Source organism: Trachinotus anak, unplaced genomic scaffold (genome assembly GCF_046630095.1).
Source record: "Trachinotus anak isolate AG129_WGS33_773 ecotype Australia unplaced genomic scaffold, CSIRO_AGI_Tana_v1 ptg000003l, whole genome shotgun sequence".
Taxonomy (NCBI): Eukaryota; Metazoa; Chordata; class Actinopteri; order Carangiformes; family Carangidae; genus Trachinotus; species Trachinotus anak.
The window spans coordinates 22,519,303-22,546,223 of NW_027273854.1; the positions used below are offsets into that span (position 1 = coordinate 22,519,303).

At 40.8% G+C, this 26,921-nt stretch overlaps 2 protein-coding genes and 1 pseudogene across 4 annotated transcripts; 1 reads left to right on the top strand and 2 right to left on the bottom strand.

Annotated features, from left to right (window-relative positions):
* The first annotated feature begins 337 nt into the window (after positions 1 to 337).
* Positions 338 to 10,471, top strand: LOC139618571 (uncharacterized). 3 transcript variants are annotated; one of them, XM_071474597.1, is made up of 6 exons: positions 338 to 449; positions 786 to 836; positions 958 to 1,068; positions 1,517 to 3,416; positions 4,553 to 4,808; positions 8,506 to 10,471. In XM_071474597.1, the coding sequence occupies exons 2-4, from the start codon at positions 790 to 792 to the stop codon at positions 2,535 to 2,537; spliced, it is 1,179 nt and encodes a 392-aa protein (XP_071330698.1). In that variant the 5' UTR covers positions 338 to 449; positions 786 to 789; the 3' UTR covers positions 2,538 to 3,416; positions 4,553 to 4,808; positions 8,506 to 10,471. The 3 variants fall into 3 exon arrangements, with proteins under 3 accessions (XP_071330698.1, XP_071330697.1, XP_071330699.1); XM_071474596.1 differs by lacking the exon at positions 338 to 449 and having other exon boundaries at positions 697 to 836; positions 1,517 to 2,650; positions 2,818 to 3,416; XM_071474598.1 differs by lacking the exons at positions 338 to 449; positions 4,553 to 4,808; positions 8,506 to 10,471 and having other exon boundaries at positions 697 to 836; positions 1,517 to 3,998.
* LOC139609232 (uncharacterized) lies at positions 4,805 to 25,963 on the bottom strand (annotated as a pseudogene).
* LOC139618573 (uncharacterized) lies at positions 18,049 to 26,859 on the bottom strand. The gene is made up of 2 exons (XM_071474600.1): positions 25,104 to 26,859; positions 18,049 to 23,967 (listed from the first exon to the last, which is right to left on the bottom strand). Exon 1 carries the CDS (start codon positions 26,820 to 26,822, stop codon positions 25,983 to 25,985), a length of 840 nt encoding a protein of 279 aa, XP_071330701.1. The 5' UTR covers positions 26,823 to 26,859; the 3' UTR covers positions 18,049 to 23,967; positions 25,104 to 25,982.
* Between the last annotated feature and the right edge of the window lie 62 nt (positions 26,860 to 26,921).

Here is a 26,921-nt window from a genome sequence, read left to right on the forward strand (position 1 = left end):
GGACGATGGCTTTGCAGCCTTCATACTGAGGAAAAGCTGCACTCCTCTCTGATGACACACGTCACATAATCCTGCTGAAGCCATGGGTGGGTCTTGTTTTTCTTTCTTTTTCTTCATTCAAAACGGTGTACAAGGTGTCAAGGAAGCACTTTAGTACTTTACTACACCAAAGGATAAAAACTTTAATAATTTCAGTCGTGATTTTATGCACATGACCCTGAGACATATTTTTCTAATATTGTAATTCTTTTGTGTTTGCATCACAGAAATGGATGAAGATGAAGAGCTGGAGAGAGCATCAGTGGACAACTCTGGGACCATGAACTATTTTCCCGAACCGACTTTACCGACCGAAATGTTCTCATGTTGACCACGTTCTGGTCGTGTTTGTGTTCTGGTGTTCTGCTTGTTGTCCCAGTGACTATGAATTGATACCACTCATCATGAGGGTAAGTATCAAGCCTTATTTTCTTATGTGGTTGAAATGGGGAAAAACTGCTGGTTACTAACCCTTGAATGCATGTGTTTGTGAGTTGTTGTTGAGTGCCATGTTGCTTTCCCTGCTCAGGCCAAACAGTAATTACTGTGACAATTGAATATTGAATGATTAAAATGTAAATCTAAGAAACACTACAATGCACATTGTTGTAAACACTACATGATGCATTATTTTACTGTATAAGATAAGCAGGTGAAGTAACAAATGGGTGACCTTTGTTTTTACTAACAATAGTTTTTGTAAATTGCCAAAATATAAATGACTGACATGACTTTTTCTGTTGCAGCACCATGTGCTACACCGTCTGCACCAGCTGCACCGGCTTCAGAGGTGGATGGTAAATACATCATATTTTTCTATTTATCAATTTAAACCTTTTCTGTAATATTTACTGTCAATTATTTCTGTTACACCCAAACCCAGGAGTCATTACTTTTACCTCCCTTCCCTCCCTGCAGCCTCAGCTCTACCGTCTATAAAGAGACCTGTGCCCATTCCTCGGGAACTGTTGTGCCTTATGCCGGAAACAGAAGATCCCCTGCCCACAGAGACACCTGTCACGGTACCGGGTATGTACTGGTTTAACTATATTCACGTCTCAAAAACATCCATGGAGAGGCCATCATAACTGATTTTGTTCCTGTTGTCATAAATCAGATACAGCATCATGTTAACTTCCTCTAAAGATGATTGCAGCCAGCAGTCTGTGCGCAGCTTTCTGACTTTCAAGCGCTTACACTGTAGAGGCTAACTGTCATATTTCATTCTTTCTTTTTCTTATTGTGAATAACAATGAATATTTAATATTCTCCGCGACAGTGACAATTTCAGTTTCTCTTGAGACATCTGCAGTGACCAGTCAACTGCCAACTGCATATACAATATTCCATGTTGTAATCATTTTGGCACACAAGAATAATATCATTATTATTACTGAATACACTGGAATAGAAACAGTGATTGATATGACTGCTTTAACATTCTTGGGTCTTCTTTCCCCTCTGTTTTCTGTTTCAGGGATTGCTGTGCAGCATTTAAGGTGGCAGAATCTGTTGCAGGAGAGCATCTGAACTGGGACGCTTGGCGTACAGCTGATGCCATTGTTTCTGAGGCCACTTCCAGTAACCTGCTGAACACATGTGCATCAAGATCCCATTACAACACAGACATAACCATCAAGCTTGACTTGTTCCACTGTATGAGGCAGTTTCTCCGTGAGTGTGTCTCAGAACACCATCCCCTGTACAGTTCTTTTGCCCAGTTCCTACCTGCTGCCTTTTCTGTGGTGGATCAAGAGGACCTGCAGAGGCTTAAAGATGCCTATACCTTTTGTGGTATTCAACCTGCAAACCGAACAAAACACCACATCCGCCAGCACTGCAGGACCAAGATTCCTAAGCCCGAGGAGCTTGTTCAGAGAGTTGAGGGAGTTTTCCAGCATTTCTACCTCACTCAAGACCCAAATGGCGTCCCTCTCTTTAAGCCCTCTATGCTGAAGGTGTGGCGGATTCAGCGGGTGCACATCCTGCGTGGTTGCCTTAGTGACCCTGAGGTGGAAGGTGGGATCTTGTACAGGCATGGAGGAACGGTGCAGCTGAACCACGTGCAGGGTGAAGGCGCTAAAGTACCTGTTTGGATCCCCGTCAGAGGCACATCTCAACAGGAGGGATACCACTTCCATCAGGCTCAGTGGGTCACCGGAACACGCCTTTCCACAGCGCTGTTTCAAGCTCAGGGGATGATGGGGGTGACACGGTGGAATTACCAGCGTCTGTTGGACCTGAAGCAGCCAGGTGTTTCTCTTCCAGCCGTCTTTGATCCAGCTTTGATTGTGGACCTTAACGCAGTCTCTGAACGGGTGCTGGGCCAAGAGAAGTATCCTGCCCTTCATCTGTCCAGCAGAGACACTGGAGAGAAGTTTGGCCTGGAATATGTTGAGCCCGGTTGTCGTCCAGTTCCTCTAGACTGGGATAAGCACAGGACCAGGACAGACTACCCACGCCCTGAGTCTACATCCTCAAATAAGCCCACCTACTGAGCTTCCTCAGTCAACCTCCATGCCTCCAACCAAGCTGTTCCAGTTTCCTGCACGCCCTCTTGCTGATGTTTCCGTTCAACCGACTTCAGCTCCTGAGCCTAAATCTGAGCCAGGTAAACATTTGACAGACTTACACTGATGCAGTCATATCTATTTTTATCAGTTGGTTGTATTTTTTTGATGCAACAATGTGGGGACTATATTTAATTTATCACTTACTAGAGTTTTACACAGACATAGCCAGAATTACTTATTGCACTCTTGTCGTTTGTTGTTATAGGAACCACATTCCCACCACCCCTGCCTCTGCTGTCCTCGCCAACTGCTGCTCGCACTGGACCTGTGAAGACCGGAGGGAGGGTCTTTGTTTTGGACCACAAGCGCTGGCCATCCGCTATGAAGGACGTCATCGACAGCCTGCTCAACAAACATCGTGGGCAGAAGGACATGCTCAAGCTTGTGGACCAGGACTACACTGTTCTAGTTCATAACTCTAGTATAGACCCAAACAGCATGCTCCACCCAACAACCAGATTACATATTACACAGTATGTAAAGCACCTAACGACTGGTTTTTTAAGTTTTCGATTTTATGCTCAAATGAAAAATGGAAAAAACGGATAACAAGCGTTTCCCATTTCATCCAATTGTCAGTGAGCCGGTGTAGGTACCAAATGTGTCCGGGTGGACCCATTTTATATGGGGCGGACACATTTGGTAACTACACCGGAAATTACCGTGACCTGGGAAGATCAATCAGAAGATTTAGCAGCAGAGCCAGCGTGGAAAATGGACATTTACATCCTCTTCCGTACAGACAAAAGGGTCACGCTAAAAACAAACGACATGACCACGGAGAAAATAAGTGTCATTTTCCAGGTATGTTTTTTTTTTTTTTTACATTTAATGTTACGTTTAAAACGATACTCATGGTGGCAACGTTAGCACACTCAGCCAAAACAGAAGCAATTGCTAACATCAATATTGTTTCTAAAGGAAAATAAGTTTGTTAAGGATTTTCATTCAAACTGCACGTATTATTATTTTATTAGTTTATTTTCCACACTGACTGCTCGAACACAACCAGCAACAACAAGTTTCCCGGGGCAAACTTCATACTACATCCATGCATATGTCTTATTCAGGAGTGTACAACAAACACCCTTCAAAATAAAAGTCACAGTCACTCATAACACAACCAGTAAGGTCGCGTTCTTTCACATTGCTTAATAAAGTTACTGCTCACTGCTTGAGATCCAGTAGCATAAACTTCAAAAATAGTAGCAATAACGTTAATTATCCGATGGTTATAGTTTATGTAATCCATCTCGGTACAAAGTTTAGTTTTATAAATTAATAACGGATAAAAAAAATTCCCCCTCTTTACTGTTCTGATTGGGACAAATTTGTTATATGTTGATTTTCCAATCATTATTTCATTCCAAAGATTTTTATTTTTTGCAGAGATTATTTAGGCATAATAAAGCATGTTGAATAATCTCTTGGAAGCCTATCTGATTTTTTTTTGTCTTTGGTTGTAGAGACACTTTGTTGTATAAGCAAATTTTCCATAATCCATACAGAAGAGGCATACTTTTAACAGAGACACAGAGAAAATAGTGTAATGCATTTATTGAATAGCAGTTCAAAATGTCAGTGACTCCTAAGTGATTATTCTTTCATAGTAAAAGCTTATATGTAGAAGATTAGCCAACTACACCAAGTCGTAGGGACATTTCATCACACAAGGACAAGAACCCCTCTCGGTACTAAAAAGTGCTCTAACATGACTTTACAATGCTGGTTTTCATTTATCTTTTTAGGATTTCTCAGCTTTATTGAACGGTTAAAATGTAAAGTAATAAAAAGGCATTAATGATTTTGATAATGTAATTAAAAAAAGTTACATCATGACCATATATAACTGGCTATAAATGTGTGTGTGTGTACAAATTCAATCATATGAATAAGAACAGTGTTTAGGGTCTCTCTTCTAACCTATGTTTCTACCATAGGTTTAAAAGGAAGCTGTCTATTTGACAGACGATCACAACGTGGCCATATTTCCCCAATCGGATGGTGACTTCAGCTCCTGGACCTCATCACCAAAAGTCACTATGAAGTGCATGGTGACAGCACCACTGTTGAGAAATCAGCAGCGGTACTTCCCACTGGTCCGCCTGTCCGCTTTTCTCCTCACCGCCCAACCAGCACAGCCACAAGCTCCTCCTGTCCAAGTTCAAGGAGCACCACCACTAAAAGCTTTGTTAGGTGAGGAAACTTTTACTCGTTCCTAAAGTATCCTTTGTCACCTCTGTTACTACTTATTTTTGGGCTACATTATTTGCAGAGGTGTGTCCAATTCTGTTTGCTGGTAAACCCTGCATATTATGGCTGAACAGTTCATCCAAATATTATCATAATTGTAATATGGCCAAGTGCGATGTCCAAATCACAGGAGCTGCAGTTTTTGGATAAAGGTAAAATGTGTCACAGTACTTTTTATGCTTGTATTATGGACAATAAAAATATGCAGTGTTCTGAACAAAATTCACATTTATTCATTTACAATTGAGCTTTGTAAAATCAATGTCTTACAGAAAAATACTGTAAATATACAGTATGCATATGCCTAGTTAGACATACCCCCACCTACAGTATATTTATCTTGCATGTCTTTCAGTGATACTTATCAGGTGCAACAATGCCTCCTGAAACATGCTATAGTCATTGTTAACCACTGTTTCAAAAAGAAGAGACATGTCTGGAAACCTCTCTCCAAACAGCTGCTCAGAATGACATCGTTCTTGCTCTGATGAAAATGGGTCAGAGCCAAAGGCAGATACCCAAGTCAGGGAGGACCCTAACTCCTCCTCGTACATGTGTGCTGCCTCAGCAGCATTGGGCAGCAGCTCTGTGGGCATTCTTGCTGGACAACTAGCAGCTGGAAGTTGGTTTGGTATCCCTCTGCCTAAGATTTGTAAAGATTTTTTAAAATTTGGTCAGTTGTTTTAAAACTACATTCATATAAATATTATCACACCTTACCTGGTATCCTATGGGCGTTCCAAGACTGCACAACTCTGCCAAGTCCTATCTGACTCACTTGACATGCCAGGTTAGAGACACAATTTTGTTGTATTATCCTGCATATTGAGTAACTCCTGATCCAGCAGGCAGACCATGGCCTGTTTTAGGGGGTAGTTTACCCGATTGTTAACCTCTGGCCAAATTCTTTCCACTCGAAGGTTCTGTTTAAACACAAGAAAAACTTATTGTTTGAAAACACTTGAGATCAAAAAACTTTCTTTAATAATCCAAAAATCAGAAAAGGTAGCAGACAGCATTGCTTTAACTATCACTGCTGTCAGGTTTTATCTGCATATTACACACTGTGCCAACTTTTTTTTCTGATTTGGGTTTGTAAAGGAGCTAAATAGCTAAATCATAGCTAAATCTGGCATAGATCATCTTCTCTCATTTGAGATTTATGTATTTGTGCATGGTCCCCGTTTCATAAATAAATAAATAAAAAGTTACTTATTATCTTTATACTGTATGTAATCAGTAGGACAAAATTCACCCTTGAAGAAGTTGTCTGCACGTAAGGAAGCCTATTGATGTTATGTCTGTGTTGAGACAGTTTTTCTTGCATGTACAGTGTCAAATAAAACTCCCTGCCATGATCGACTCTGATTTGGTCCCACATTCCATTGTTGGCAACTGCTTTCCTGTAATAGAGAATTGTGCAAATTATATGGATACATGTATGTGGATATGATAAATTCAGATTCATTTAACAGTCAAATGCACATAGTACACAGAGTGCAATAATTCTATGTAGAGCTTATTATTTACTTTGTTTTTAACATTGACTACTTGCCTGTAAACTTCCTCATAAATAATAAGGTTGTTCTTCACTGGCATTGTGGATTCAGCAACAATCTTGCTGCTGAAACCATCAATAGCCAAGACATGTGTCACTCCAAACATTCCCAGCTTCTCGTTTTGATCGAGGTGGAGTTTGTGGCCCTTGTATTCCGCATGGTAAGGAACTGGATTCAGATTATGTGCTCCCTAAAACAATTACAATGCAATCAATGAACAGCGCAATAACATTAAATCAGCTAAAATATTCGAATTATTCAGAAACCTAATACATGCATGTACTGATAATATAAGTCTAAATTAAACTTTTCATGAGGTCACTAACTTCAAAAATCATCTTTTTGCTCACAAATACAATTAATGTAGGTGACTTACCTGGCGGCGCAGCTCATTGTATGGCTGGTGAACCTCTCTAAGAATCCTTCCCACTCGTGCTTCACCTGCTTTAACTCCCACCGATGACAGGTATCCTGTCATGAATTTTCATCCATAAGTTGGACCTGTCTGTCGAGACAAAAAAAGGGTTAAATTAAATAATTTGCCTAGCCATGTAACTAAGACTCAACACTAATTTAAGATTTACAGTAAAAGTCAATAACAAAAACTGTCATGTGACTTTTGTGAAACTTGACATATACCTTTAAATCAGGCTCAAATATATCCACAGGAATTAGGCACAATGTATTCAATAGGGTGACCATGTTTTAATTTCAAAAAGACATACTCGAAATACAAAGGCCCAGTGTGTAATAATCAATACATTTCGTAGCACTTTCGTCCCAATCAGAACAGTAAGTGAGGGATTTTTTCCTGTTATCAATTTATAAAACTAAACTTTGTACTGGGATGGATTCACCATCATTTATCATTCACCACCATCCCGAAATACCGCTATTCCGACATGCGAACGTCCCACCATTCCGACAAGGCTTTCCATATAAGCAAATGTGCGTTACTCAACAGGTGACTCACTTCTTCAAAACATGCTGATAGAGGAATACCCACATTTGGCTGTGCGTAATTACGCAGCAGAGCGCAGACAGGAACTACATAGCTTGGAATGTTGGAAAGGCACCTTTAAAAAAAGAAGAAAAAATACCGTTATTCTGACCATAGGAGGCAAGAATTGTCGGAATGATGAGACGTTTGATAGAAAATTAAGTGTTGCCATTTAGACAATTAGAGGCCTATGACAGACTGGTGGGATGTCGGAATGACAGTGGCCCACCCAATGTGCTTTTGAACCTTAACTTAGACTGCGCTTGTTTAACACTATAGGCGATCATGTTTTATGTGAAAAGCGAATAGTTTTAGTTTGTAGGCTACATGTTAAAATGCGAGCACTTACCTTATCTATTGATGACAGGATAGCAGTTTCCAGTTCTGTGTCTGACACATGTCTTTTATGCCTGAGCTGGTGTTGAGCACAGAATCTTCTCACCGACATTTCCGAGAACCTCTGAACACCGAACTGCTGCAGCGTGGTGAAATCTCGGCATGCATTTTACCATCTTCAAAAAGCTGTCCAATCATATCTAAATGATCCTCAAGTCCGGCCATTATGTTTGTTTTGCGGGCTCTCGCAGTAAAGGCAGGGACGGCCACTTCCGGGTCTCGGTCATTTCCGGCTCACTGAACTTGCTTCAGATCAAAATTGGATGAAACGGGAAATGCTCGTTATCCGTTTTTTTTAATTTTAGTATGGGAAACGAATACAGAGAAAAAGAGTTGTTTTTTCGTTTTCTTATTTTTGGTTTTATTTTTAAAAACGAATGAACGAATGATACACGGATTCTGTTGCAATAGTTAACCCACCTCCACCTGTTCAGACCCTGGCCACACCTCTAACCCAGGACTCAATTGAGAGGATTGTTCAGGGTGTCCTGGAGAAGCAGCAGCAACAGCAACAGCCAGCACAAAAAAAACACACACTAAAACTTGTCTTTCCTGTGGCCAGCCAAAGTCCACTTCTTCTACCAGCAAGGTCCCGTCAGATATTTCTACTGCTCTAAAAAGGTTTTTAAAGCTTATGGCGCTGAAGGTTTGACAAACCCAAAAATGTCCTTTAATGATTTTGCAGGGACAGAGTTCTTTCAGCGGGAACTAGATGCCACAAAGAAGTGAGTGGAGGAGAGAGGCCAGCAGAAACGGAAAAGGACAGAATCACAGCCCACAGGTCACAAATGTAGATTCTGTCAAATGGAACTGAAGCAGGGCCCAAACAGCCCTCACATTCACACAGGCTTCCCTGGAGTGGCAGGGAAGAATATTTACTGCCCAGCCAAAGTCTTCTCCTTGTACAGAGATCAGGGCATGGAGAAGGAGATGACCTGGCAAGAGTTTCAGGAGTCTGGTTTCTTTGAGATGGAAACAAACAGATGGGAGAATGAAAAGGGAAAATGAGAGAAATGGGCAGTGTTGTATATAGTATTGTATATAGTGTTGTATATATTTATAGCCATGTATATATATTTTTATAGGTTAATTGTATGTATATATCTTGTTCAAGAAAATTGTTCCATTTTCTATTAGTATTATACGATTACAGTTTCATGTAGCTCTGTGTCAAAATTTCTGTTCACCTGTGTTATCATGAATTTTATTTTATGTATGTGTGTTACTTTGCACCATGGCTTCTGTGTGTCTGTGTTTTTTTAAGTGTTATGACCGTATTCAGGTGTGTTCAATAAACAACATGCAGTTAATTCATGTCTACATGTTTCATTAAGACAAGTGAATAATGTATATTCATCTGTAAAAAGTCCAGGGCTTATCTGCATGAAGAGTTTTACATTTTTTCTTTGAAAGTACCTAAAGATATAAAAATCAGACTCCCCACAAAATCTAATGATAATCAGAAGTGAATAATAAAGTGGTATTCACTTTTATTTATTCAAAACAGCTGTGTGTCTTTGATAATGTATCACAAGCATTTCCCCGACTGGGATTCGAACCCGGGTCCGGATAATTATTTGTAAATATTCAGGAGAAAACTCAGTGGGAGAAGAACGTGGTTCAGCACCATGGACAGCGCGAAAAATGCTGCAATTTCATTGGCTGTCACTGCGTGCCAGCTATTCACGACTGGCCGCATTGAGAAAATGTGAGGTTATGTGACTAAAAACTATGCATTTCCACATCTGGATTACTACCATTATGACAGCAACACAGGTTTTTGTTTGAACTGCGATTGTCTCATTCTCCCATAGCCATTTGACAATGTATTAGTCTGTGGCAACTTAAAATTTCTGCGCGGTTAGACGTCTGTGAGCTGCTCACTGTCCCAGCGGATGGAGCCACTAATCAGCTGACTGAGTTACTGTAGCGGCTCGATTCCTCTCTCACCCTGGTCCCCTCTCTAAATCATTTTCTCTCACACCACTTTCCAGGGTGTCTTTTGAGCTCATCTGTGGCAGACGTAATTGTTGGCCGATATTTTCCCTGTTTCGTTTCTGCATAGAAGACGTCGTGAGACTTCCTTGTTTTCACTGGTCATTCATTTATTTCCTCCGTGACAGCAAAACACGTTACAGGAGCCTTCAGAAAACCCCGCAGGTTAAACTGGACTTACCAAACTCATTAACTAATTAACTCCGAAAGACTCACCACAAACGGACTTGATAACACTGGCTAGCCATTCTGGGCAGAGGACTTGTGCCGAAGTCTGTTTCCCCATCTAGTAGTGTTTCCCTGGCGTTACGACATTGACAAACGTTCCCATGGGGAAACAGACTTCGACACAACACCATCATTTGTCATCTCTGCATTCAAAAAGAATTGCGGTAGAAAACTCTCTGCATAGTTTTTTTTAACAGGACAGTGAACATTGAATTGCTTTTAATATATTAGCAATGTCAAGTTAACTTGTTTGTAATGTTAACATGCTATAGCTAACAGTACATCTACACTTAGCTAAAGTTTAACGGTCAGAATACAAAGTTCATAGCTGTAACTACTTTTTTTCTCTATCAAAACATGTTTTAAAGTGTAAAGACCCCGGTTAAAGTAAAAAACATAACACAACAATGACTATGAAATGCTTACTTACCGAACGAACCATCAACGGCTGTAGAACGTAAAATGGCGGCACAGTGTATGGACATGCGCAGATAGTGCAGGATAGTATGTGCCAATTTAAATGTACATAGCATTTTCAAGCTACATTTACCTGAATAAATTTAACTAGTTTTAAATGTGGGCAGTACATTTTGGAATTTCTTATATTATATAAGAATAATTAAATAACACATTTAAATCCATGGAATAAGCTTAATTAAAACATGTAACATTTAAAAGAGGCCAGAATCATTTTTTTCAGTGTACTCTGACACTCTCATGGGGTAAGCTGTGATCACACAACAGTATACATTTGGTAACACTTTAAATTCTGGTTGTAGTTACATTTTAGAACATTTTATGTTGTTTGTGCTGAAGCAGAAACTCTACCAAGTGAAACTAGGTTTATAAAATCACTCGCTCATAATTTATCCCAAAATCACCACTTGCCTGTAACATCAGATGGATAGGTTGTATTTCAAGTTGTATTTCAACCGACTAACCACAAGGTGTGAGTGTCACAAAGTCTGTCAGGTCTGAGCAGTCAGCCGTGTTCATGGATAATTCTGCAAGTGGGAGGTCTGACCTGCACAATACATGCAACTTATTGTGGAGATTGTTGTTTTGATATCTGTGATCTCAGAATATCAGACAAGTATAAAGACAGTTTCTTTCAGAGTTAGGATACTCCTGAGGATACTAGGATAGTAAGTGTTGGGTAACAGGCGCTGAGGAGAGTCTGTGGTCACACTGCTGCAGTTGATCTGGACTGATGTCAGTCTACGTGTTCAGGTCTCAGAGTGAAGGATCAGTCCAGTCTCCGGATCTCTGAGGTATTTGTAGCCCAGGTATGTGAACTGCAGCAGGGGGAGCTGATTCAGTTCACCATGTGACTCCACCGCCAGAGAGAGAGAGAGAGAGAGAGAGAACCAACAAATCAGGGACTGTGCATCAGTGGCGGTTCTAGCTTATATGACGCCCTGTGCGACCCCTCTTCCTCTTCTTCCACAACCTCTGTGTGTGAGACCTGAGGCCTTCTCAGTCGCGCCTGCACAAAATAGAGGGCGTTGTCACACTGTGACATGATATGATCGACTGTGCAAATGAGCGACGGAAAACCGGTTCCTCAGATAACAAAGAACAAAGAACAGCTGTTGACAGCGGGTGTTGAGGCGGTGAATCAGAGTAGGTCCTGTGGTGCTGTCTTTTGCCACCAAATACGACACCCAAGCTCCTGTCTGAGTTCCACCGTGCAATGCCACTTATCAGGTAAACCTGAAAGGGCCGAGCTGCACAGTGGGGACCTGAGTAGAGAGTAAAAATTTTGGTTTCATATACATACAATATAGATACAATATAGATACACACATAAACATAAGTAGCCTATACAGTGAGCAGCAACATCACCAAACGTTACCAAACAAAGGAGTCTTGCATTGTGAATTATTTTTTAACCAAAAAATATTTTGTTGTCCATTACCTCTGTATCTCCTTACCTTCCACAGCCGGGCTGGCTGCTACCAGTTCACTGAATGTTAGTGTACAACAAGCCATTAATACAATAGTATCCCAGGTAAAGATGATCTGAGGGGCAGCTCTGATAACTGCTGGGCTACAAGATTGTTGAAGTTTTATGTTTTTGTTTATGTCAAAACTCCAAGAATGTACATGGTGTTTTTTACACTTAAAATCTTTTCAAATATTTTCCCCTATTAGTTCCCCGTAAAACAACACTCACATGGAACTCTTAATATCAATCTGGAAGCGATCATCCCCATCCCCCGCCTTCCTTGTATAATGAAGTGAGTGTAACGCTGTGTGCCGGGGAGGAATGCAGATCTCGATGGATGGCACAGGGCTGAGTCCCAGCCGAGCTTGCCGTTTAAGGCTGCCCAATTTGACCATGTTAATAAAGTTTGAATCCAAATATCAACCTGTTACTGCTTCATGTTTTCTTTGTTATTCACCACTGTGCTGAAGGTTGTCAGAGGAAAATGAATGAATGACAAAATGCTATTTCAGGAAATTGTTATTTCATTTATTACATTTTCAGAAAAAGTTGTGATGGTTTGACTTTCACATGAGCACATTCACAGCTGCTCATAACATTTCAGTCACTAATTCTCCAGCAGCTCAACCCTCGCTGCCGCCTGTGTGTGGCTGTAGAGACTGAGGGAGGGGTCGGGTCACAAGGGAGAAAAAATAACTCCAAAAAGTGACTGAAATTCGGACCTGAGTGTTTTCGATGGTCTCACTCAAATTGAGTTGATGCTCACCCTGTTTATTCCAAATACCAGAATTTGCTTTATCACAGCAACTCTCTGTGTTGCAGGAAATGAAAACAGCCAGAGAGGAGGAGCAGCTGAGCGGCAGCAGTGTCTGTGAAGCAGTCACTGTACCAAACGCTTCCACAGTCATTCTGAACCAAGACCTGATCCAACTCCAGCTGACAAAGACCAGTTAGACTCTGATTCAACCTGAACCGTCAGTTCAGAGATTATAGCGTCTGAATGTTGGAGCTGCCCCTGACACTGAAAAAGAAACACTGATGGAAAGACGACAGGACAACAACATTTTGAAATGTTTTTATTGACAGCAGTCTGTTTAAAAGTGAGGCACAAATTGTTGAGCGGCAATGGTGTAATTTGGTGGATTTCTTCTCAGAAGTCAGGTCCCTCACCTGAAGCTGAGGTATGAGACATACAAACCAGGTGTTGTAGATTCTCTTATCATTCATCAGTGGCGCGGGAAGAAACTCGACGTGAAAGCCGCTCACACCAATCACACTCCTGTGCCTCTCACGTCTTCCCCGATGTTAAACATCAGCATTATGAGCTCAGACAGAGGTATCACTGCGGCCCTCACTCCCCTTACAGAGATGGTAAGAACCAATCTGTTGCACTCCTCATGAACCGCCCGCACAGACACAGAGTCCACAACAAACACCAGCGCTTGTTGAAGCGCAGCGAAGATTCTCTCCAAGATCCGATCCATCGTTTGATGCTCGTCAGAGTCAAAAACTTTGTGACTGGACACTCCTCACTTAGTCTGGTCTTTTATAGGCTTACCGCAGAAGTAAACCATAATCTGACCAATGATCTTGCTCCGTGTCATTCTTTTATATAACCTGATCGGATATTTTTTTGGCGGTATGTCTCTCTTGGTTTTCCGGATCCAAAATGCCGCTCATTCATTCCTCTACGAATTGCTCGCCAGGCTTTTTAATTTTTTTAAACAATCTTTATTTCAACAGTTTAAACAAGCATAAGTCACATTCAACATCCTACATAACAGGAAAAAGAAACAACTGAGTAAGCAGAAGTCACAGGCGAGCTAGTTACATATCGTAAAGTGACATCATTGTCACCATTGTTGCATTTCGTACCTTACACCATTTCCATACAGCAGGTAAACTGAGAGGAGCTGAGGATCACATGAGGGAAACGAGGACACGGTTTTAGTCACATCGTTACTTGCTCACACAGGTGTGGTCACAAAACCTGAACAGGAGGATGTTCCACAGAGTCGTTTCAGTTTTTACACACAATTTTTAATTGTGTCAAAATGATACAAAGTAGGTGAAGTTAGATACACAACTTTAATGATGACAAACTACAACTTTTTCTCTGTTATCAGGCTACTAAACGCTGACAGTTGTCATTTTAATGATAGTTATATTCAAACTTTTAAATGTAGACATTTGATCATTTCAATGATGTTGTCACTTTACGATATATAACTGGTTCGCCTGTGAGTTGTCTGAATCTGAATCTGACTCCACCACTAAAGAGAGAGGGAGAGCATTTTGTTAAAACATACTTAATACATAAAAAAATGTTGAAACGTCTCCATAACATGTCCTCATTGGTTTAGACTCGCTGTTGTACAAACAACCAGTCTCTCACTCAAACATCTGAAGCAGACTCGCCCTGATCAGAACATCCTCTTTTCATTCAGGTTCCTCTCATTTAGCTCCTGATGTGTGTGCTCTCACAGGTGTGCTCCCAAAACCTGGACAGGAGAATGTTCCAGATACTGTAATTCCAACATTGAAACCATAGAACATCTCTTTTCTTTACTGTAATAAAACTAGGACATTTTGGGAGGCTTTCCAGTCGTGGATGACATCCAATCATAACACAACACTAACATTACAAAGTATAAATATTGGTCTCCGATTGGAAGACAAAAACATTAAGTTTGGGAATAATAATTTTATACTTTTAGCAAAATACTTTATACATAAATGTGGTTTCTTAAAAAACTACACCTATATTTGATGCTTTCTTAAATGAAATAAACTGTATAAGAAATATTTAAAATATTGTCATATTAAAAAAAAAAATTAAAAAGCCTGGCGAGCAATTCGTAGAGGAATGAATGAGCGGCATTTTGGATCCGGAAAACCAAGAGAGACATACCGCCAAAAAAATATCCAATCAGGTTATATAAAAGAATGACACGGAGCAAGATCATTGGTCAGATTATGGTTTACTTCTGCGGTAAGCCTATAAAAGACCAGACTAAGTGAGGAGTGTCCAGTCACAAAGTTTTTGACTCTGACGAGCATCAAACGATGGATCGGATCTTGGAGAGAATCTTCGCTGCGCTTCAACAAGCGCTGGTGTTTGTTGTGGACTGGCGGTCCATGAGGAGCGCAACAGATTGGTTCTTACCATCTCTGTAAGGGGAGTGAGGGCCGCAGTGATACCTCTGTCTGAGCTCATAATGCTGATGTTTAACATCGGGGAAGACGTGAGAGGCACAGGAGTGTGATTGGTGTGAGCGGCTTTCACGTCGAGTTTCTTCCCGCGCCACTGATGAATGATAAGAGAATCTACAACACCTGGTTTGTATGTCTCATACCTCAGCTTCAGGTGAGGGACCTGACTTCTGAGAAGAAATCCACCAAATTACACCATTGCCGCTCAACAATTTGTGCCTCACTTTTAAACAGACTGCTGTCAATAAAAACATTTCAAAATGTTGTTGTCCTGTCGTCTTTCCATCAGTGTTTCTTTTTCAGTGTCAGGGGCAGCTCCAACATTCAGACGCTATAATCTCTGAACTGACGGTTCAGGTTGAATCAGAGTCTAACTGGTCTTTGTCAGCTGGAGTTGGATCAGGTCTTGGTTCAGAATGACTGTGGAAGCGTTTGGTACAGTGACTGCTTCACAGACACTGCTGCCGCTCAGCTGCTCCTCCTCTCTGGCTGTTTTCATTTCCTGCAACACAGAGAGTTGCTGTGATAAAGCAAATTCTGGTATTTGGAATAAACAGGGTGAGCATCAACTCAATTTGAGTGAGACCATCGAAAACACTCAGGTCCGAATTTCAGTCACTTTTTGGAGTTATTTTTTCTCCCTTGTGACCCGACCCCTCCCTCAGTCTCTACAGCCACACACAGGCGGCAGCGAGGGTTGAGCTGCTGGAGAATTAGTGACTGAAATGTTATGAGCAGCTGTGAATGTGCTCATGTGAAAGTCAAACCATCACAACTTTTTCTGAAAATGTAATAAATGAAATAACAATTTCCTGAAATAGCATTTTGTCATTCATTCATTTTCCTCTGACAACCTTCAGCACAGTGGTGAATAACAAAGAAAACATGAAGCAGTAACAGGTTGATATTTGGATTCAAACTTTATTAACATGGTCAAATTGGGCAGCCTTAAACGGCAAGCTCGGCTGGGACTCAGCCCTGTGCCATCCATCGAGATCTGCATTCCTCCCCGGCACACAGCGTTACACTCACTTCATTATACAAGGAAGGCGGGGGATGGGGATGATCGCTTCCAGATTGATATTAAGAGTTCCATGTGAGTGTTGTTTTACGGGGAACTAATAGGGGAAAATATTTGAAAAGATTTTAAGTGTAAAAAACACCATGTACATTCTTGGAGTTTTGACATAAACAAAAACATAAAACTTCAACAATCTTGTAGCCCAGCAGTTATCAGAGCTGCCCCTCAGATCATCTTTACCTGGGATACTATTGTATTAATGGCTTGTTGTACACTAACATTCAGTGAACTGGTAGCAGCCAGCCCGGCTGTGGAAGGTAAGGAGATACAGAGGTAATGGACAACAAAATATTTTTTGGTTAAAAAATAATTCACAATGCAAGACTCCTTTGTTTGGTAACGTTTGGTGATGTTGCTGCTCACTGTATAGGCTACTTATGTTTATGTGTGTATCTATATTGTATCTATATTGTATGTATATGAAACCAAAATTTTTACTCTCTACTCAGGTCCCCACTGTGCAGCTCGGCCCTTTCAGGTTTACCTGATAAGTGGCATTGCACGGTGGAACTCAGACAGGAGCTTGGGTGTCGTATTTGGTGGCAAAAGACAGCACCACAGGACCTACTCTGATTCACCGCCTCAACACCCGCTGTCAACAGCTGTTCTTTGTTCTTTGTTATCTGAGGAACCGGTTTTCCGTCGCTCATTTGCACAGTCGATCATATCATGTCACAGTGTGACAACGCCCTCTATTTTGTGCAGGCGCGACTGAGAAGGCCTCAGGTCTCACACACAGAGGTTGTGGAAGAAGAGGAAGAGGGGTCGCACAGGGCGTCATATAAGCTAGAACCGCCACTGATGCACAGTCCCTGATTTGTTGGTTCTCTCTCTCTCTCTCTCTCTCTCTGGCGGTGGAGTCACATGGTGAACTGAATCAGCTCCCCCTGCTGCAGTTCACATACCTGGGCTACAAATACCTCAGAGATCCGGAGACTGGACTGATCCTTCACTCTGAGACCTGAACACGTAGACTGACATCAGTCCAGATCAACTGCAGCAGTGTGACCACAGACTCTCCTCAGCGCCTGTTACCCAACACTTACTATCCTAGTATCCTCAGGAGTATCCTAACTCTGAAAGAAACTGTCTTTATACTTGTCTGATATTCTGAGATCACAGATATCAAAACAACAATCTCCACAATAAGTTGCATGTATTGTGCAGGTCAGACCTCCCACTTGCAGAATTATCCATGAACACGGCTGACTGCTCAGACCTGACAGACTTTGTGACACTCACACCTTGTGGTTAGTCGGTTGAAATACAACTTGAAATACAACCTATCCATCTGATGTTACAGGCAAGTGGTGATTTTGGGATAAATTATGAGCGAGTGATTTTATAAACCTAGTTTCACTTGGTAGAGTTTCTGCTTCAGCACAAACAACATAAAATGTTCTAAAATGTAACTACAACCAGAATTTAAAGTGTTACCAAATGTATACTGTTGTGTGATCACAGCTTACCCCATGAGAGTGTCAGAGTACACTGAAAAAAATGATTCTGGCCTCTTTTAAATGTTACATGTTTTAATTAAGCTTATTCCATGGATTTAAATGTGTTATTTAATTATTCTTATATAATATAAGAAATTCCAAAATGTACTGCCCACATTTAAAACTAGTTAAATTTATTCAGGTAAATGTAGCTTGAAAATGCTATGTACATTTAAATTGGCACATACTATCCTGCACTATCTGCGCATGTCCATACACTGTGCCGCCATTTTACGTTCTACAGCCGTTGATGGTTCGTTCGGTAAGTAAGCATTTCATAGTCATTGTTGTGTTATGTTTTTTACTTTAACCGGGGTCTTTACACTTTAAAACATGTTTTGATAGAGAAAAAAAGTAGTTACAGCTATGAACTTTGTATTCTGACCGTTAAACTTTAGCTAAGTGTAGATGTACTGTTAGCTATAGCATGTTAACATTACAAACAAGTTAACTTGACATTGCTAATATATTAAAAGCAATTCAATGTTCACTGTCCTGTTAAAAAAAACTATGCAGAGAGTTTTCTACCGCAATTCTTTTTGAATGCAGAGATGACAAATGATGGTGTTGTGTCGAAGTCTGTTTCCCCATGGGAACGTTTGTCAATGTCGTAACGCCAGGGAAACACTACTAGATGGGGAAACAGACTTCGGCACAAGTCCTCTGCCCAGAATGGCTAGCCAGTGTTATCAAGTCCGTTTGTGGTGAGTCTTTCGGAGTTAATTAGTTAATGAGTTTGGTAAGTCCAGTTTAACCTGCGGGGTTTTCTGAAGGCTCCTGTAACGTGTTTTGCTGTCACGGAGGAAATAAATGAATGACCAGTGAAAACAAGGAAGTCTCACGACGTCTTCTATGCAGAAACGAAACAGGGAAAATATCGGCCAACAATTACGTCTGCCACAGATGAGCTCAAAAGACACCCTGGAAAGTGGTGTGAGAGAAAATGATTTAGAGAGGGGACCAGGGTGAGAGAGGAATCGAGCCGCTACAGTAACTCAGTCAGCTGATTAGTGGCTCCATCCGCTGGGACAGTGAGCAGCTCACAGACGTCTAACCGCGCAGAAATTTTAAGTTGCCACAGACTAATACATTGTCAAATGGCTATGGGAGAATGAGACAATCGCAGTTCAAACAAAAACCTGTGTTGCTGTCATAATGGTAGTAATCCAGATGTGGAAATGCATAGTTTTTAGTCACATAACCTCACATTTTCTCAATGCGGCCAGTCGTGAATAGCTGGCACGCAGTGACAGCCAATGAAATTGCAGCATTTTTCGCGCTGTCCATGGTGCTGAACCACGTTCTTCTCCCACTGAGTTTTCTCCTGAATATTTACAAATAATTATCCGGACCCGGGTTCGAATCCCAGTCGGGGAAATGCTTGTGATACATTATCAAAGACACACAGCTGTTTTGAATAAATAAAAGTGAATACCACTTTATTATTCACTTCTGATTATCATTAGATTTTGTGGGGAGTCTGATTTTTATATCTTTAGGTACTTTCAAAGAAAAAATGTAAAACTCTTCATGCAGATAAGCCCTGGACTTTTTACAGATGAATATACATTATTCACTTGTCTTAATGAAACATGTAGACATGAATTAACTGCATGTTGTTTATTGAACACACCTGAATACGGTCATAACACTTAAAAAAACACAGACACACAGAAGCCATGGTGCAAAGTAACACACATACATAAAATAAAATTCATGATAACACAGGTGAACAGAAATTTTGACACAGAGCTACATGAAACTGTAATCGTATAATACTAATAGAAAATGGAACAATTTTCTTGAACAAGATATATACATACAATTAACCTATAAAAATATATATACATGGCTATAAATATATACAACACTATATACAATACTATATACAACACTGCCCATTTCTCTCATTTTCCCTTTTCATTCTCCCATCTGTTTGTTTCCATCTCAAAGAAACCAGACTCCTGAAACTCTTGCCAGGTCATCTCCTTCTCCATGCCCTGATCTCTGTACAAGGAGAAGACTTTGGCTGGGCAGTAAATATTCTTCCCTGCCACTCCAGGGAAGCCTGTGTGAATGTGAGGGCTGTTTGGGCCCTGCTTCAGTTCCATTTGACAGAATCTACATTTGTGACCTGTGGGCTGTGATTCTGTCCTTTTCCGTTTCTGCTGGCCTCTCTCCTCCACTCACTTCTTTGTGGCATCTAGTTCCCGCTGAAAGAACTCTGTCCCTGCAAAATCATTAAAGGACATTTTTGGGTTTGTCAAACCTTCAGCGCCATAAGCTTTAAAAACCTTTTTAGAGCAGTAGAAATATCTGACGGGACCTTGCTGGTAGAAGAAGTGGACTTTGGCTGGCCACAGGAAAGACAAGTTTTAGTGTGTGTTTTTTTTGTGCTGGCTGTTGCTGTTGCTGCTGCTTCTCCAGGACACCCTGAACAATCCTCTCAATTGAGTCCTGGGTTAGAGGTGTGGCCAGGGTCTGAACAGGTGGAGGTGGGTTAACTATTGCAACAGAATCCGTGTATCATTCGTTCATTCGTTTTTAAAAATAAAACCAAAAATAAGAAAACGAAAAAACAACTCTTTTTCTCTGTATTCGTTTCCCATACTAAAATTAAAAAAAACGGATAACGAGCATTTCCCGTTTCATCCAATTTTGATCTGAAGCAAGTTCAGTGAGCCGGAAATGACCGAGACCCGGAAGTGGCCGTCCCTGCCTTTACTGCGAGAGCCCGCAAAACAAACATAATGGCCGGACTTGAGGATCATTTAGATATGATTGGACAGCTTTTTGAAGATGGTAAAATGCATGCCGAGATTTCACCACGCTGCAGCAGTTCGGTGTTCAGAGGTTCTCGGAAATGTCGGTGAGAAGATTCTGTGCTCAACACCAGCTCAGGCATAAAAGACATGTGTCAGACACAGAACTGGAAACTGCTATCCTGTCATCAATAGATAAGGTAAGTGCTCGCATTTTAACATGTAGCCTACAAACTAAAACTATTCGCTTTTCACATAAAACATGATCGCCTATAGTGTTAAACAAGCGCAGTCTAAGTTAAGGTTCAAAAGCACATTGGGTGGGCCACTGTCATTCCGACATCCCACCAGTCTGTCATAGGCCTCTAATTGTCTAAATGGCAACACTTAATTTTCTATCAAACGTCTCATCATTCCGACAATTCTTGCCTCCTATGGTCAGAATAACGGTATTTTTTCTTCTTTTTTTAAAGGTGCCTTTCCAACATTCCAAGCTATGTAGTTCCTGTCTGCGCTCTGCTGCGTAATTACGCACAGCCAAATGTGGGTATTCCTCTATCAGCATGTTTTGAAGAAGTGAGTCACCTGTTGAGTAACGCACATTTGCTTATATGGAAAGCCTTGTCGGAATGGTGGGACGTTCGCATGTCGGAATAGCGGTATTTCGGGATGGTGGTGAATGATAAATGATGGTGAATCCATCCCAGTACAAAGTTTAGTTTTATAAATTGATAACAGGAAAAAATCCCTCACTTACTGTTCTGATTGGGACGAAAGTGCTACGAAATGTATTGATTATTACACACTGGGCCTTTGTATTTCGAGTATGTCTTTTTGAAATTAAAACATGGTCACCCTATTGAATACATTGTGCCTAATTCCTGTGGATATATTTGAGCCTGATTTAAAGGTATATGTCAAGTTTCACAAAAGTCACATGACAGTTTTTGTTATTGACTTTTACTGTAAATCTTAAATTAGTGTTGAGTCTTAGTTACATGGCTAGGCAAATTATTTAATTTAACCCTTTTTTTGTCTCGACAGACAGGTCCAACTTATGGATGAAAATTCATGACAGGATACCTGTCATCGGTGGGAGTTAAAGCAGGTGAAGCACGAGTGGGAAGGATTCTTAGAGAGGTTCACCAGCCATACAATGAGCTGCGCCGCCAGGTAAGTCACCTACATTAATTGTATTTGTGAGCAAAAAGATGATTTTTGAAGTTAGTGACCTCATGAAAAGTTTAATTTAGACTTATATTATCAGTACATGCATGTATTAGGTTTCTGAATAATTCGAATATTTTAGCTGATTTAATGTTATTGCGCTGTTCATTGATTGCATTGTAATTGTTTTAGGGAGCACATAATCTGAATCCAGTTCCTTACCATGCGGAATACAAGGGCCACAAACTCCACCTCGATCAAAACGAGAAGCTGGGAATGTTTGGAGTGACACATGTCTTGGCTATTGATGGTTTCAGCAGCAAGATTGTTGCTGAATCCACAATGCCAGTGAAGAACAACCTTATTATTTATGAGGAAGTTTACAGGCAAGTAGTCAATGTTAAAAACAAAGTAAATAATAAGCTCTACATAGAATTATTGCACTCTGTGTACTATGTGCATTTGACTGTTAAATGAATCTGAATTTATCATATCCACATACATGTATCCATATAATTTGCACAATTCTCTATTACAGGAAAGCAGTTGCCAACAATGGAATGTGGGACCAAATCAGAGTCGATCATGGCAGGGAGTTTTATTTGACACTGTACATGCAAGAAAAACTGTCTCAACACAGACATAACATCAATAGGCTTCCTTACGTGCAGACAACTTCTTCAAGGGTGAATTTTGTCCTACTGATTACATACAGTATAAAGATAATAAGTAACTTTTTATTTATTTATTTATGAAACGGGGACCATGCACAAATACATAAATCTCAAATGAGAGAAGATGATCTATGCCAGATTTAGCTATGATTTAGCTATTTAGCTCCTTTACAAACCCAAATCAGAAAAAAAAGTTGGCACAGTGTGTAATATGCAGATAAAACCTGACAGCAGTGATAGTTAAAGCAATGCTGTCTGCTACCTTTTCTGATTTTTGGATTATTAAAGAAAGTTTTTTGATCTCAAGTGTTTTCAAACAATAAGTTTTTCTTGTGTTTAAACAGAACCTTCGAGTGGAAAGAATTTGGCCAGAGGTTAACAATCGGGTAAACTACCCCCTAAAACAGGCCATGGTCTGCCTGCTGGATCAGGAGTTACTCAATATGCAGGATAATACAACAAAATTGTGTCTCTAACCTGGCATGTCAAGTGAGTCAGATAGGACTTGGCAGAGTTGTGCAGTCTTGGAACGCCCATAGGATACCAGGTAAGGTGTGATAATATTTATATGAATGTAGTTTTAAAACAACTGACCAAATTTTAAAAAATCTTTACAAATCTTAGGCAGAGGGATACCAAACCAACTTCCAGCTGCTAGTTGTCCAGCAAGAATGCCCACAGAGCTGCTGCCCAATGCTGCTGAGGCAGCACACATGTACGAGGAGGAGTTAGGGTCCTCCCTGACTTGGGTATCTGCCTTTGGCTCTGACCCATTTTCATCAGAGCAAGAACGATGTCATTCTGAGCAGCTGTTTGGAGAGAGGTTTCCAGACATGTCTCTTCTTTTTGAAACAGTGGTTAACAATGACTATAGCATGTTTCAGGAGGCATTGTTGCACCTGATAAGTATCACTGAAAGACATGCAAGATAAATATACTGTAGGTGGGGGTATGTCTAACTAGGCATATGCATACTGTATATTTACAGTATTTTTCTGTAAGACATTGATTTTACAAAGCTCAATTGTAAATGAATAAATGTGAATTTTGTTCAGAACACTGCATATTTTTATTGTCCATAATACAAGCATAAAAAGTACTGTGACACATTTTACCTTTATCCAAAAACTGCAGCTCCTGTGATTTGGACATCGCACTTGGCCATATTACAATTATGATAATATTTGGATGAACTGTTCAGCCATAATATGCAGGGTTTACCAGCAAACAGAATTGGACACACCTCTGCAAATAATGTAGCCCAAAAATAAGTAGTAACAGAGGTGACAAAGGATACTTTAGGAACGAGTAAAAGTTTCCTCACCTAACAAAGCTTTTAGTGGTGGTGCTCCTTGAACTTGGACAGGAGGAGCTTGTGGCTGTGCTGGTTGGGCGGTGAGGAGAAAAGCGGACAGGCGGACCAGTGGGAAGTACCGCTGCTGATTTCTCAACAGTGGTGCTGTCACCATGCACTTCATAGTGACTTTTGGTGATGAGGTCCAGGAGCTGAAGTCACCATCCGATTGGGGAAATATGGCCACGTTGTGATCGTCTGTCAAATAGACAGCTTCCTTTTAAACCTATGGTAGAAACATAGGTTAGAAGAGAGACCCTAAACACTGTTCTTATTCATATGATTGAATTTGTACACACACACACATTTATAGCCAGTTATATATGGTCATGATGTAACTTTTTTTAATTACATTATCAAAATCATTAATGCCTTTTTATTACTTTACATTTTAACCGTTCAATAAAGCTGAGAAATCCTAAAAAGATAAATGAAAACCAGCATTGTAAAGTCATGTTAGAGCACTTTTTAGTACCGAGAGGGGTTCTTGTCCTTGTGTGATGAAATGTCCCTACGACTTGGTGTAGTTGGCTAATCTTCTACATATAAGCTTTTACTATGAAAGAATAATCACTTAGGAGTCACTGACATTTTGAACTGCTATTCAATAAATGCATTACACTATTTTCTCTGTGTCTCTGTTAAAAGTATGCCTCTTCTGTATGGATTATGGAAAATTTACTTATACAACAAAATGTCTCTACAACCAAAGACAAAAAAAAATCAGATAGGCTTCCAAGAGATTATTCAACATGCTTTATTATGCCTAAATAATCTCTGCAAAAAATAAAAATCTTTGGAATGAAATAATGATTGGAAAATCAACATATAACAAATTTGTCCCAATCAGAACAGTAAAGAGGGGGAATTTTTTTTATCCGTTATTAATTTATAAAACTAAACTTTGTACCGAGATGGATTACATAAACTATAACCATCGGATAATTAACGTTATTGCTACTATTTTTGAAGTTTATGCTACTGGATCTCAAGCAGTGAGCAGTAACTTTATTAAGCAATGTGAAAGAACGCGACCTTACTGGTTGTGTTATGAGTGACTGTGACTTTTATTTTGAAGGGTGTTTGTTGTACACTCCTGAATAAGACATATGCATGGATGTAGTATGAAGTTTGCCCCGGGAAACTTGTTGTTGCTGGTTGTGTTCGAGCAGTCAGTGTGGAAAATAAACTAATAAAATAATAATACGTGCAGTTTGAATGAAAATCCTTAACAAACTTATTTTCCTTTAGAAACAATATTGATGTTAGCAATTGCTTCTGTTTTGGCTGAGTGTGCTAACGTTGCCACCATGAGTATCGTTTTAAACGTAACATTAAATGTAAAAAAAAAAAAAAACATACCTGGAAAATGACACTTATTTTCTCCGTGGTCATGTCGTTTGTTTTTAGCGTGACCCTTTTGTCTGTACGGAAGAGGATGTAAATGTCCATTTTCCACGCTGGCTCTGCTGCTAAATCTTCTGATTGATCTTCCCAGGTCACGGTAATTTCCGGTGTAGTTACCAAATGTGTCCGCCCCATATAAAATGGGTCCACCCGGACACATTTGGTACCTACACCGGCTCACTGACAATTGGATGAAATGGGAAACGCTTGTTATCCGTTTTTTCCATTTTTCATTTGAGCATAAAATCGAAAACTTAAAAAACCAGTCGTTAGGTGCTTTACATACTGTGTAATATGTAATCTGGTTGTTGGGTGGAGCATGCTGTTTGGGTCTATACTAGAGTTATGAACTAGAACAGTGTAGTCCTGGTCCACAAGCTTGAGCATGTCCTTCTGCCCACGATGTTTGTTGAGCAGGCTGTCGATGACGTCCTTCATAGCGGATGGCCAGCGCTTGTGGTCCAAAACAAAGACCCTCCCTCCGGTCTTCACAGGTCCAGTGCGAGCAGCAGTTGGCGAGGACAGCAGAGGCAGGGGTGGTGGGAATGTGGTTCCTATAACAACAAACGACAAGAGTGCAATAAGTAATTCTGGCTATGTCTGTGTAAAACTCTAGTAAGTGATAAATTAAATATAGTCCCCACATTGTTGCATCAAAAAAATACAACCAACTGATAAAAATAGATATGACTGCATCAGTGTAAGTCTGTCAAATGTTTACCTGGCTCAGATTTAGGCTCAGGAGCTGAAGTCGGTTGAACGGAAACATCAGCAAGAGGGCGTGCAGGAAACTGGAACAGCTTGGTTGGAGGCATGGAGGTTGACTGAGGAAGCTCAGTAGGTGGGCTTATTTGAGGATGTAGACTCAGGGCGTGGGTAGTCTGTCCTGGTCCTGTGCTTATCCCAGTCTAGAGGAACTGGACGACAACCGGGCTCAACATATTCCAGGCCAAACTTCTCTCCAGTGTCTCTGCTGGACAGATGAAGGGCAGGATACTTCTCTTGGCCCAGCACCCGTTCAGAGACTGCGTTAAGGTCCACAATCAAAGCTGGATCAAAGACGGCTGGAAGAGAAACACCTGGCTGCTTCAGGTCCAACAGACGCTGGTAATTCCACCGTGTCACCCCCATCATCCCCTGAGCTTGAAACAGCGCTGTGGAAAGGCGTGTTCCGGTGACCCACTGAGCCTGATGGAAGTGGTATCCCTCCTGTTGAGATGTGCCTCTGACGGGGATCCAAACAGGTACTTTAGCGCCTTCACCCTGCACGTGGTTCAGCTGCACCGTTCCTCCATGCCTGTACAAGATCCCACCTTCCACCTCAGGGTCACTAAGGCAACCACGCAGGATGTGCACCCGCTGAATCCGCCACACCTTCAGCATAGAGGGCTTAAAGAGAGGGACGCCATTTGGGTCTTGAGTGAGGTAGAAATGCTGGAAAACTCCCTCAACTCTCTGAACAAGCTCCTCGGGCTTAGGAATCTTGGTCCTGCAGTGCTGGCGGATGTGGTGTTTTGTTCGGTTTGCAGGTTGAATACCACAAAAGGTATAGGCATCTTTAAGCCTCTGCAGGTCCTCTTGATCCACCACAGAAAAGGCAGCAGGTAGGAACTGGGCAAAAGAACTGTACAGGGGATGGTGTTCTGAGACACACTCACGGAGAAACTGCCTCATACAGTGGAACAAGTCAAGCTTGATGGTTATGTCTGTGTTGTAATGGGATCTTGATGCACAAGTGTTCAGCAGGTTACTGGAAGTGGCCTCAGAAACAAT

Coding starts and splice junctions, on each gene's coding strand:
- LOC139618571 (XM_071474597.1), top strand. CDS start 790: ATGTGCTACACCGTCTGCACCAGCTGCACCGGCTTCAGAGGTGGATG. Junction 837..957: donor ACCGGCTTCAGAGGTGGATG/GTAAATACATCA, acceptor CCCTCCCTGCAG/CCTCAGCTCTACCGTCTATA. Junction 1,069..1,516: donor GACACCTGTCACGGTACCGG/GTATGTACTGGT, acceptor TTTCTGTTTCAG/GGATTGCTGTGCAGCATTTA.
- LOC139618573 (XM_071474600.1), bottom strand. CDS start 26,822: ATGAGGCAGTTTCTCCGTGAGTGTGTCTCAGAACACCATCCCCTGTAC.